Source organism: Carassius gibelio, chromosome B10 (genome assembly GCF_023724105.1).
Source record: "Carassius gibelio isolate Cgi1373 ecotype wild population from Czech Republic chromosome B10, carGib1.2-hapl.c, whole genome shotgun sequence".
NCBI lineage: Eukaryota > Metazoa > Chordata > Actinopteri > Cypriniformes > Cyprinidae > Carassius > Carassius gibelio.
The window spans coordinates 9,908,319-9,921,415 of NC_068405.1; the positions used below are offsets into that span (position 1 = coordinate 9,908,319).

General features: G+C 37.6%; 1 protein-coding gene across 1 annotated transcript; it reads right to left on the bottom strand.

Moving 5' to 3' along the window:
- Window positions 1-5,635: 5,635 nt before the first annotated feature.
- Window positions 5,636-12,589, bottom strand: LOC127965918 (stAR-related lipid transfer protein 7, mitochondrial). The gene is made up of 8 exons (XM_052566641.1): window positions 12,141-12,589; window positions 11,590-11,750; window positions 10,853-10,902; window positions 10,041-10,151; window positions 9,150-9,232; window positions 8,944-9,043; window positions 8,774-8,858; window positions 5,636-7,887 (listed from the first exon to the last, which is right to left on the bottom strand). Exons 1-8 carry the CDS (start codon window positions 12,587-12,589, stop codon window positions 7,724-7,726), a joined length of 1,203 nt encoding a protein of 400 aa, XP_052422601.1. The 3' UTR covers window positions 5,636-7,723.
- Between the last annotated feature and the right edge of the window lie 508 nt (window positions 12,590-13,097).

A 13,097-nucleotide genomic window follows, 5' to 3' on the forward strand; every position in this document is an offset into this window, starting at 1 on the left:
TTGATGTCTAAATGTGAGGCTGATGCTTGATCAAAACATTTGACAAGGTCTTTTTGTTGAATTGTTAGCGTTGGTTAACTGATGAACAAAATTAATTGAGATATCTAGTCCGTGAGTAACCAGGGCCTGGTTTTTCAAAAGTAATCCAGTAGGATTTTGGATAACGGATTGGATCAAATCTTGAAAATGTGTTTTTCAGAAGAGAAAACGGGATACATAATTGGATTAGATCACGTAATCCAATCTTGGTTTTGATCCGGATCAAACCTTTAGTTTGGGTTTTTTTTAGAACTTTTGTAGGATTTGGATCACTTTGATCCAAAAAATCTGGATTAAACTGATCCCATCAGAAGGGTGGATTCAGCGTGGATTTCATGGCCAAAATGTAATGAAAACTTTTAAAATGTATCAAATAATACTATATTTGGATCATGAAGTATCTTACAAGATATCCTATTTATTCATAAGGTTTTAATTTTATTTGTTCATCCGTCAGGCTATAGTGATGAGGTAGGCTTTAACGTATTCAGCTTATCTTGTTTGCTTTTTTTTTTTTTTTTTTTTAAATGTGTGGGTTTTCATTTCAAATAAAAACAAACTTATATTGACCCCACACTGGCTATTCTACTTGTTGCTCTTTACATATCTATAGTTCTACATTGTGATTTCCTATCCTGTTTGAGCACTGGCTATCCAGATTTGGTGATCCTGAAAAGTTCCTCTCCGGATCAGATTGATCCAATCCGATGCTGCTTTAAAAAACTTTCTCCAAAAGTAAGATGGATTACGTGATCACGAATCGCAAAAAAAGGATTACTAAATCCAGATCAATTTTATCTGGATTAAACATTTTGAAAAACTGGGCCCAGTACTTCACATGGTTTAATCCAGTAGTCTAGTGGCTGGATATTATACCCTCCCCCTCTTAGACAATCAATCACTCAGGATAACCAGGCCACTTAGCGGATGAATCTGACAAGGAATGATACACAGCCAGTCAGAAGCACTCATACCCTTAAACTGCCCCACTCACTAGGGACATTTGACATTATGAATGTGCAATGGGTGCAAGCTACCCCAAAGGTTAATCAGCCAAAAAGCCTTTACACTTGAGTTGATATAAGAACACTACAATTAGTGAAAAAAAATCTAGTTCGTAAGTACCTTGAGAAAATTCATTTCCCACAGTAATGGAAAACCTTTACATTTAGAATTTTTAAACTACAATTTTTCAAACCTGGAATATTTGGAATGTAAAAAAATATTATAGTGGATATATGTATTTCAAGCTGTGTTGCACAGTTTATTGAACCGTAATTAATCATGTGACAATCTCTTTGTAAATTCTTCTGTAAATGACTTCAAGAAACACAACATGGAACATTTTTTGTCAGTAGCTATTGAAACCCTAAAATAAGTGATTACTTTATATATTTTTCACACTAATTTCTTTTTGGTTAATGGGCAAGTCTACTTTTCAGCAGCTGTGGCAGTGCCAAGCTGTTTTTCAAATAAATCAGTTGAAATGACATCTAGGCGATGTACTGGGTACTTTGGTGTTTTTGGGAAAAAAAGTCTATTCTTATTCAAAATTATGGACCCTGTTCACAAAGCAAAAGCTCATGTGGACAATGCAATAAATAATTTTCTCGAAGAAAGCATAATTGAAAGATGCAGAAAGTTATCAATGAGAATTCAAAGCACAGCATCAGCAAAAGCTTAAAGTCTGTTATTCATTTCCTCTGGTGGGGTTATTGGGTTCTTGGGGATGAATTGGAGGCAGGTTCAAGCATTGATCTGAGACGTTTTTTAAGGTGGTAGGGACGTATGCCTATGGAAGAGGAGCCAGTGCTCACCCATCAAGCTCCGCCCTTCCCCCACCCATCTTCCTCTGCTGCACTTTCCCCTGTAAATTATAGCAGCACTTTAGCTAATGAAAGAGTTGAAGTCTGGGCACTAATAAAAGCCATTAAGTGAATAAAGCGCTTCCCCCTCTAACAAAATTAAAGAATTTGCCCCCTCCTCAAGAGGGAGGACTCTGTATTAATATTTATGAATTGCGGAACTGGACCCTCTACCCCCTCCCAATGACACGTACCCTGGCCCGCACCGCCCAACTCCTCTTCAGCAAACCACCTATCCTGGGTGATATTGTGCGACCCCCGCCCTCCTCACGGGGCGGAGGTAGGGGCGGAGTATGGGGTTGTTGGAGGAGAGACATCCTGGACAGTTTGCCTTCAGTTCGGCAAAGAGGTCCAGTCCAGACACCCAGCTCAGAACAGCAGCTCTCTCAGATGAACTAAGTCACCAATGAAGTGAGAGGCATTGGTCTCGGTCTGAAGATTTGCCATGAGGACATCCATCCCTGAATGAACCTGTTGGAAGGTCCTCTACCAGACCTCTTGTAGATGGTCCTCTTCAAGATTGAGGTAAGAGTCCTAAGTGCACAAGTTGATTATTGTCTTAACCCTTCTTCTTTTCTTCTCACAGTACTCCTTAAAACAGTTTCAATCACTGCGCTCTATTTCTTTTGTGCCTTTTGGACAAGTCTCCGTCAAGGTAACAGATTTTCCAAGAGTATTGTGCAAGAGGGGGACAAAATACGCTACTACTGAATGAACTAGGTAAGATGTAGTATTTGCTCCAAATTTGTAAGATGCTCAAAAGGATGGATTCAAGAGGGAACTGATCAACTGGTCGAAGAATATAGACTATGCCACTGTCCCTTCATATGTTACAAATTGTTCTTTCTGATCCTCATCCTTCATTCTCTACCACCATCTCCAACATCATCCTTAATAATATTTGTTTCTTCCCATTTCATCATGCTAAGTGGTTCAGTTGTCCGACCTTTAGAGTTGATTAGCGCACCCTTCCTTCCCATTCCCACTAAAATGTCCCATGGGGCATGGCAAGTATGGGGTAATATGATTACCACCCAGATGGATGAGCAGAATCTAGGCAGGTTTTTGGAAGAGACACTCTGGGATATCTTGGGAAGTGTTGCCACAAGAGGTTTTGCCGGAACAAGTTAAGAATTGGCCCTAAGGTCCAGATGTTGTCGGATAGAAGGCATTGGCTATGATGTTGTGGGATATTGACTGTGAAAGAAAATTACATTGGTGGTTTATTCTTATTTGCCCATAGAGCAATCTATTTGAGCAAGTCAAGAAGCTACTGATGTCCCTTAACAAGACAACCATTGCTTTGACAAACTCTGTTTCTATAGATTTTTTGTAAACCCCCAAACAAAACTCATTTGATTACCAAACCATTCTCGTTTGTTAACCCCCATTCTGGAGTTCTCTTGAGTTCCACTTCATTATTTGACAGAAATTTTAAAAAATTGACAGTTTTGGCGACTGGTCAGCAGGCATAGGTACTGGGGAGGGGTAACATTTTCGGCGAGGGTGGGGTTTGTCGCAGTTTTTGCGCAGGAAGGGCGGTGCCTGCGAATCTCTGCAGTGAGAACGTGACCTATGACTAATCTCTTTTTCTTTTTTTAAATTTGCAGACATACTTCATTGCAGTCTATCACAAACACCTTTTTCGACCATCTCCCATTATGTCACTCTCTGTAATCACCTGCACCAACCTCTATGATACTGCCCTTCTCGATTTCCAGCAATTTTGGAAAGATTTTGGAAACCTGAATACCGTCTTTTTGAGAATAGGTACAACACCTAAGGCTGGCTGAAGAAGAGTCTCGATGACAACTAGATCTTTTGATGGTCTTTTAAAATTTTCTAGTGATCTCTGACTTTGTTGATCCACCTTACGTAGAATTGGAGCCTTGACCTTTTCCCAGATGACCCTCATTCTGTATTCTGCATGATTTTAAACAGGATTTTAATGTACATGGACGGTTCCGTCCTGTCTTTTGTGACTGATCCACAACTTGAACAAGTTTCTGCTGACTTTACGACTGCCCAGGACACCATTGTGCTTGATCTAACCATGCAGTTCCCTTTCTGTCCATGGTTGTGCCAAGCACTTTGGAGACTTGTGTGCACTCTCTACCAGGTTTTTCTTCTTACAGTTCTTTTCTTATTAGATCCTCAATCTGAAGAATTAGACCTTGTGCAACAGTCTGTTGAAGTGTACATTTCTTGTCCCAAACAAGAATATTTTAAAGAGAATAAAACGCATTGTGATGTTTTGTTTGTTTGAGTCTGACATGATCATTACAGTAAGAAAAATGAGGGCAACAAGAAATGGAAATAATGACACTGTGGTCAAAATAGTGTTCTGTTGCCAAGCCGCACTTCCTCAGCCAAGCTGATGGCATAGCTTGACCTATTTCTTCAGGTCCTTTTAATGTACTCATATACCCTATTGATATATAAAGAAAGCCGTAACCACCATAAACATAGAAGGGAGACATTTATCCAACCCCCAGCATAGCGCCCAATCCACACAGAGTTTGAGTTTAAAAAAATCTGTTTCTTTTTTACAATTGGCATAAAAATAAGTTACGAAAAACGTCCAAGTCCAGTTACATCCTCATTTATCATAAAATGTGGACAAATTGTGCACACCAGCCACCGTTTTGACTAAAACATAAATATCTGACTGTAAGACAAAAAGTCTTTAGTAATGTAAGCCTTGCTCGAGTAAATGCAATCTTAGATGCAGTCGGGAGGTCATGATGATGGGTGGAGCTCACTGCAGAGCACCACTTACAGTCAGTCTCTAGATGAATGAACCACTCCGTTTTACCGTCAGAGGTCATGTTAGGTTGCACTGCTCAGCTCCAGTCATTTTCAAAGTAATGGACTCTTCTTGGATATTGTCATCCGTTTGCCTGTACACAAGCATTTTATTTATCGAATCTTTGGAGATTTTACCTATTCACGAGACCAATTCACATTTTAGAATTTTTTTAAGCACTTTATGAATATATTCTGAACACTTGAACTGATTCACTGAGCAGTTTAAAAAGATGCATAAAGCAACAATAAAATGGATGAACAAATTTCTAACTATGAATTTAATCAATCAATAAATGCTGCAGAAGTCCAGCCAATTAAAACGCACTACAATTGAAGTACAGTACACTCATGACTAACATATATTTCACCTGTAGGCTACATACTGCAGTCAGTGGTCTTGGCGTGATGTGCATATTGAACAGGAACAACAGTTACATGCATAACTTGTTTTTTACATTTATTTTTAAAAGAGAATGTCATTGGTGTTTACATGTGCAAAGCTCGCCTACACGATTCTAGGGTGTAACCGAGGCTTTGCTGTAATTTAGGTTAGCAGCTTATTTAGATCATTAACCTTCAATATGAATATACTACTTAGCAAACACCATTAATACGCATCTACAATAGTCCACATTTGAAGTGGATCAAAACCATTCAACAAAATTGTCCTAAAACCAAAATGTGTTCTTGAATAGCTTTGATTAACTTTTCTGATCCACTTTAAATGTTGACTACTGTAGACTATTAAGTACATACATTCTATGAAATATGTTATTGGACTTATCCTTTATTCTGTTGTTCCCAGTCGTGGCTGTATATAATGATTAAAAACCATTAAAACATCATATTTACTGACCTGTTTTTGAAGGTCACAATCTTTGATACTATGCATACATTAATAAAAATGAAACAAGACTCAGAAATTATTTCAAATTACTTTTATTGTCACCAATTGATGAAACCGGTGGTTCATTTTCACATTGAAGCAAAAAACAAACGCTCATGCTTCTGGCATCTCAATCATTTATACGTACACTATTTCACTTGCGATTAGAACATTTCTAATTTTGATATTAGAAAGAGAAAATGCTTTAAAGCGCACTAAACTGCAGTTGAGTTTTATTATGATGCTTAGACTCAAATAAGCAGAGTATTGTCAAACACCAAGAAAATTCACTTTTTCCTTTTTTTTTTTTTTTTTTAAGTATACCGGTGAATATCTGAGATTTCAATGTGATGTTTAGATGAAATGGAAGATAATATTATTGAATGTGCTATATTAATACAGTACATATTTCAACTTGTACCTCAGTTCGTAAAAAATAAAACCTTTTTTTTTCAGAACTAAGGTACAAATCAAAATCATTATCCATGGTAATCAACAACATGCCACAAATGTTGTCAATGCAGCATTAAATCTATAATCCTGGAATATTCCTTATTAGCAAGACCTTTCTAAATACATTTTGACTGACCACTGTGAACAATGGTTTTGAACATGAAAAAAACAAAAAAACAAAAAACACACACTTGAGTAATGGGATGTAAACAGGGCAGTGCCATCTAGGTATTACACATATACAAATACATTTAAGGCCATGTCTTTTTATGAAGCTTAACAGAATGGTGTTACGTGGTATTCTGAAAGTAATAAAAAGGGGAAATAATTTATTATGGAACAAGATTAAATAGGACTGTGATGTTTAATTACACCTTCAATAAAGAGCGGTTATTCAAAACAAACTCACATGGATATCAAAGTATCATCAACTGAACAATGCATCTTCAGGACCATTAACATTTCAAGTGCATCATAAGGTTTTTTGAAAATAAGCTACCAATCATGTCACAAAAAGTGGCATGCCATTATCAAGTCCTAACCTCATTCAAATAGAGGACATCTGGATGTCATGGATGAATACATACGCACACATCCACCAAATAAAATCTGAAAGATCTGCTTTCATTTCAACTGTTCCTCTGCAGAGACCATAAAGAATAAACGGATACAGACCAAAGTCAACATGCATGATTTGAATACTCCCCCCCCACAGTATTCTGACATGCTACGGTCTCTGTAACTTCACTGGTGTATGACACAGCAGTATGAAAAAAGGTCATATGATGGGATTGAGACCAAACAGGACAAGAGTTGTCCATTCAGTGTAATCTGCATCAACAAGCCAAGCGTGACTGAACCAATCAATTTGTATTACATTAAACATGTATGACACACACACAATCCCATCACAGTGGATTCCCATTCACAAAAAACAAATACTAATAATAATTAATACACCCCCTAATTCCTAGCACAAAATCCATCCTGCAGTGCATTTGCATGCCGACTTGTGCACTGTCCTTCCACTTTCATTACAACATCAAATCCCAGTGTCCTTATTTGCTGGAGTTCAGAGTAGAAAAGATGTTTTAGACTTCAAACAGCCCTCTAGAGCACAGGAGGAAGCCGAGCCTGATCGTGAGGATGCTGCGGTCGGCATAAGACACAGTTTTGGTGATCCTGTGAAGGCTGTTTGGGTTTTACTGGCAGTGAACATTCACACGCTAAATGAGGACGAAGGTGAGTTGATCTGGTTCTGCCGAGAGCAGTTAGTTCATCACAGTATAAACTGAAAAAAAGTGGCTTTCCTGTAGTTGAACCTTGTTAGGCGAGTACATGTTCTGTTGTTTTTCAGCATCTCAACAGCATGATGGATTCTGATGATCGTGCTGTAAATGCGGAGTGAAAAGCTGCTTTGGCAGGAGAATCTACAATTAATACATGCCATTATTTTGGCTCATCTCAGTACCCTACAGAAAGAGCAAGCAAACTAACAGCATACAAAATGAGACGTGAACACTTAGTATGACAGCTAGTGCAGGACTGATCAATGGCATAGATGAATTTAAGAAATGGATTTCTTTATGGCTTCAATGAATGATCGCATAAGCAAAAAATGCTCTGTTCTGGGTCATTTTACCACAGTGCATCAATCGCTGTGGCCAGACGCTCAGGCGTAGATCTGACTCGGTCCTCCGGTGTGAGCGTTGTCAGCTAGTCGTTCTTGGGTGGGTTGGGTGGATTTTATGATGCTGACGTAGTCCTGGACACCGACGTCCATGTTTTTAGCTTTGAGGGCGGCGGTGTGAAGCTTCTCCAGGAAGTCTGGCATGCCTGAGGGAGAGGAAGTGAAATCTGAATGAACAGGTGTCAAGAAACAGCAGCTGCAGAAAAGGCAGATTTCAAGAAAGACTTGTACAATTCAACAAATTCATCTGTGAAATTCCCAACTGTGATGCTAACATGAGTACAGCTTCATTTGCACTCTCCTATAAATTTAATAACACATTTGTGATCGCACACGAGCTGATATTCAGAAACATACATTCCTCACATGAGTGTGTGTATTTGTAGTGTAGATTCACTATAAATACAATATAATATATATAAGTTCAATATATTTATATATAATTAATATGAATATAAATATGCACATGTAATTAAATGTTAATGTTTTTAAATGTATGCAGTATGTGGGTCTTAATACATACATACATATAAAGCAAAGTTGTGCATGACTCAATTTCTAAATACTTAGGAATATAATGGAAAATTACTTAAAATAGGGGCAAATATATAAAAATCATATACAAGTGAAACAAACAATGTGAAATATCAATATTTAAGGGTTTGGAATGACATGAGGGTTTGTAATTAATGACAGAATTTCCATTTTTGGGTAACTATCCCTTTAAATACAGTTGTGCTGCTTCATATTTTTGTGGAAACTGTGACACATTTTTCATGACTCTCTGATAAATAGAAAGTTCAAAAGGACAGAATTTTTATATATATATATATATATATATATATATATATATATATATATATATATATATATATATATATATATATATATATCTTTACTGTCACTTTTGATCAATATAATGCATGATCATTTTAGGACCCAACCCACTAAAAAGCCTCAATCTATGTTTTTAAAGTCCAAAGAGGAGTGCATATATTACAAAAGTGTGAGAGCATTAGACAGACGGCTCACCACTAGACACCATCCAGCTGACGCAATAGCGAGGGAAGACCGTCTGGGGATCATCGCTGTAAGTCAGCAGGTAATCAAAGCCATTCTGTTGAGACAAGATAACTAGCTTAAGACTGCAAACTAAGACCATCCTCAGACAGGCTGACACCCAGCCGATTCCCTATTCTCACCTCGTCAAATGACCGGTGTGGCCGGATGACCATCTTGGACTGATAAGAGTGAACTCGGACGAACTCCTGGGTCTCTGGGATACTGGGGTGTCTGACAGCTCTGAACAGAGAAAGAAGGCACACTTTATTTAAAGGACACGCTTCGACCAGTTGACATTAATTAAAATATCACTAAATAATGCCTATGAAAGAGCAACAACAGTTACCTGGAGATTAAGATCATTAAGTTGTTCTCCATGTCAACATGATACCGGCGCACATAGACGTAGTCTCTGGAGTACATGGGATACTGCACAGGAAAGGTCAACAAATTAGAACAGCTATTAAACAACACAGTAAATACTAACAGGCATGTTGATTTAAAGATTAAGCTTATAACAACTTATGTATTTGATATTCTTATCAATAATACTCAAGTTACACTGTGAAGAAAGTTCTTGAATTAGAACTTTCACTTTGTTTCGAAATATCTACATTCCAAAGTTCTTCAGCTTTAAAATAAATACTTTTAACTCATAATTTTAATAACTAAAAGTAATTAACTAAAAAAAAAAGGCTGATGTGAATATCCATAAGCCCTTGCAATTGGGTATACAGTACAATAGCTGTTAGAACCTACATATATTTTACTTATAAATAAATACATAAAATATGGTTTAGGGTTTTATTTATGTATTATACACACATACACGCACAAAAAAATGAGAATATCATCAAAAATGTATTTTTTTGTAATTTATCTTATCATATCTATGCAATACAATAAATATAAACGCACACACACATATATAGTATATATAGTATTTCAGACGAGTAAACAAAAAAAATTTCTAGCCAATGGTGATTCAATTGCCAAGGTGTTTGTAGAGGGTTTCATCTTAATAAAGGAATTCTTTAACAATGCAAATAAATCCAGCATGGCAGACTAATGAAACAGGACGGATACAAGATTACATTTAGAGGCTTTTAAATCTTCAGTCAACTAATACTAGATTACACTTCAGTTAATTCGACTCACTCACTGCCCATTGAAAAAAATCACAAGGATGTTTTCATGTTATGACAGCATGCAGAGGACAACTTGATTCAGAGCTTACTGGAAAATGTGTTGCCCAATGAATGACCTCGGTGCCGGTGTTGACGTCCCTGTCCACCACGTCCAATTTAATAACCAGTGCGTCCCACTTCTTTCTGTACTCTGTGTCCAACTGGATTAAGGGCAAATATTAGGGAGAGTCTAAATATAACATTCAAATACCAACAGCAGACACCAACCACATGTACAAGCCCTAAGATACAACATCTTCAGCAAATGGAGTGCAAGGAAGGTAATGCCTGAAACATGTAATAGGGTTGCCAACTCTCACATTAGGCATAAAAAACACGTTCGATCTCATGCCACCACAGTGATGCTTTCTCTAGCACATACCTCACATTTTACTCTTATATTCATTATTCTGTAAACATTGAGTGGCATGCATAATCCCATTGTGTAAAACAGTCATTACATCAAGCCAATGCAAATGCCGTTAAATTTCAAACATCAATTGCAAAAGAAAAATGCTTTAATTATATATCAAATATTTGTTGTTGAACGTCAAATTAAGTCTTATAAGCGTGCCTTAAGTTATTCACATGTGCAAAAGGCCTGCAGAACATCTGAGCTGTTTTTCTTTGTTATCTATGACTTAGTCACTTTAAGACCAAATTAAAAATCAATGGTTGAATCCTCAAAACCTCATATAGGCACCTGAGACTGGTTCAGGCTATGTCAACAACACCTCGCTCCAGCCAGGTAACTAAAGGTGGCAACCCTGCATGCAAGGCTATGAAAGCTTTAACGGTACATGCAGCTTTACTTTGTCTTGCTTTAATAAGCGGGTTTAATATTAACTAAATTATTCATTACCTGAACATTGAAGAATTGCCGGGGGGAGACGTCTGTATATGAACCAAACACTGTAAAGAGAGAAGTCGTCATGTAAATCCATTTTTCTATTGTAATTGCCCTATCTTTTGTAATTATCTTCCTTTTTTGTATTACTGACTTTTTAATTCACCGTGTTTGTTGACAGTGAAGGAATAAGTTAAGGGATTGAGGAGCATTTGGGCATTTTTTTATTTTTATGAATGCACAGACAGTGCCCAGAAGTCTAGGACTGGCTCTACATTCACGACACATGTGAAATGGACAAAACAAAAATAATTTCTTAGTAAGTAATGACACAATAAATACATGTTTTTATTAGGGATGCACGATAATATCGGCACAACATCGGTATCGGCCGATAAAAGCTTAAAATGACCATTATCGGTATCGGCCGATATGAATATTTCTGCCGATGAGCCAAACCGATATTCTCCAAGTGAAATAATTGACCTGTTTTTCAGATGTGAATGTCTGTCTACATTTGTAAAATAATAAATTTATGGTAGAATCAGTACAGAAGAGATACATGGATTTCTCTTCAGTAAAATTAAAGTTTAAATATATCAGTATATATTTGTAAATATATCAGTATATATTTGTATATATATCGATATCGGTATCGGCATCGGCCAAAATTATTTAGAAAATATCGGCATATCGAATATCGGCCAAAATCCAATATCGTGCATCCCTAGTTTTTATAACTTAAAATGTACCTCTGTATTCAAAAAGATGGCTATCCTGGATGGGTCTCCTCCAAACCCTGAAGTTTTTCTTCTCCATGACCACCTCCCAGTCTGGATCCACATGCACAGTGGTCTTTGGGGTCACATTCTGGCTTCTCGCCGACTCCAGTGCCTGCAGCTCCCACGCACACCTTAACCGCAAGTACAGACAAGTTGCTTTAACCACAATAATGCATAAATATGAAACTAAAATAAATACCAAATGTGTTAAAAACATGTAACATTTACTTAAATTAGGACCTTGTCATCAAACCACGCCCTCTAGAGCCATAACAGCCAATCCGATGCCATAACAACTGAACGCGAAAAGTGATTGACAGCTAGGGGGCGTTTCTGATTAGTTAAAACAATGACGATTCTGATTAGTTAACAGAAGGCCTAATGCATTGATTAGGTGCAGTGCGCCAAACAAAAACGAAGAAAAAAAGTATGAATATCAGATAATGGTTGTGTCGTATTTCCAAAATTACAGATAACGCCACATAAACAGTCCAGAAGTGAGAGAAGTAACTTAACGTTACCTTCTCAGCTCATCATCTCCAATCCTCTGGTCTTCCCACATGAAGACCCCAGCCAATGCTGCTATCAGTTTTCCGGCGGGGGCGTGTTTGCTCTGCAGGCGTCTCCATATGTGTCCCACGAGTGTCCACCTGCTCCTCTCAGAGTACAGGTTTGAGTATAGCTCTCCGATCTGAAAGGCCCTTCTCAGCCTTTGGCCTGTCACAAAACTACAGTGGTTGGCGAATATAGACAACAGTCTCTCTTTCTTTTTGTCGGAGGCTAGCTTGTTTGTTCCCCTTCCTGTTTTTTGGAGCCATGACAGCAGCAGGCCCACGCGCTCACCCAGCCACGACAAACTCCACGATTTGCTATCTATCGCACCACTTTGTTTAAAAGTGCTAAAGTTTTGCAGACGCACCGCTCTGGCCCCTATACTGCACACGGGACGATGCTGGACGGAGGGGAACATCTTTGTTTCTAGAACCACGACTCGATGATTTCTAGAGTTGACTTTGAAGTGACTTTAATGCGCCCTGAATTAGCTAAAAAACTAAGATTTACTATACAGATTAGTTCCCATGTATTGATTTGACTGAGCTAAGTGCAACGCAATGTCAAGTTGACATGCACTAGCGATTATCTTGCAAAATAGTAAAAGACAGGTTTTAACGGACAACTAAAATGCATGAGAGCGTAAAAAAATATATATTTTTTTTGTTTTCTAATCTACTATTGTGAGAAGCTATCAGAAATTTTCTAGATAAACAAGCAGTTCGAAATTTGCGAAAAACTGCTTTAACAAATCAACTGACGAACGTAACGTTAGCTAGCCAACATTCAATGACATGCGACCGCGAGTAAACTGCGATTAAATAAACGAAACAACTAGAATGTTTTCAACGGTATGTCAAACCCGGTATTTTATGACAGCTAAACTGATTTCAGTATTCCTATCGTTAAATGAATCTTAATGTTAT

Bases quoted from the DNA above. Each gene is read 5' to 3' on its own strand.
- LOC127965918 (XM_052566641.1), bottom strand. From the start codon at position 12,589: ATGTTCCCCTCCGTCCAGCATCGTCCCGTGTGCAGTATAGGGGCCAGA. The intron at 9,044-9,149 runs GTAACTGTTGTT...TTCTCTGTTCAG, and splicing joins TTAATGATCTTAATCTCCAG to AGCTGTCAGACACCCCAGTA. The intron at 8,859-8,943 runs GTGAGAATAGGG...TTGTCTCAACAG, and splicing joins CACACCGGTCATTTGACGAG to AATGGCTTTGATTACCTGCT.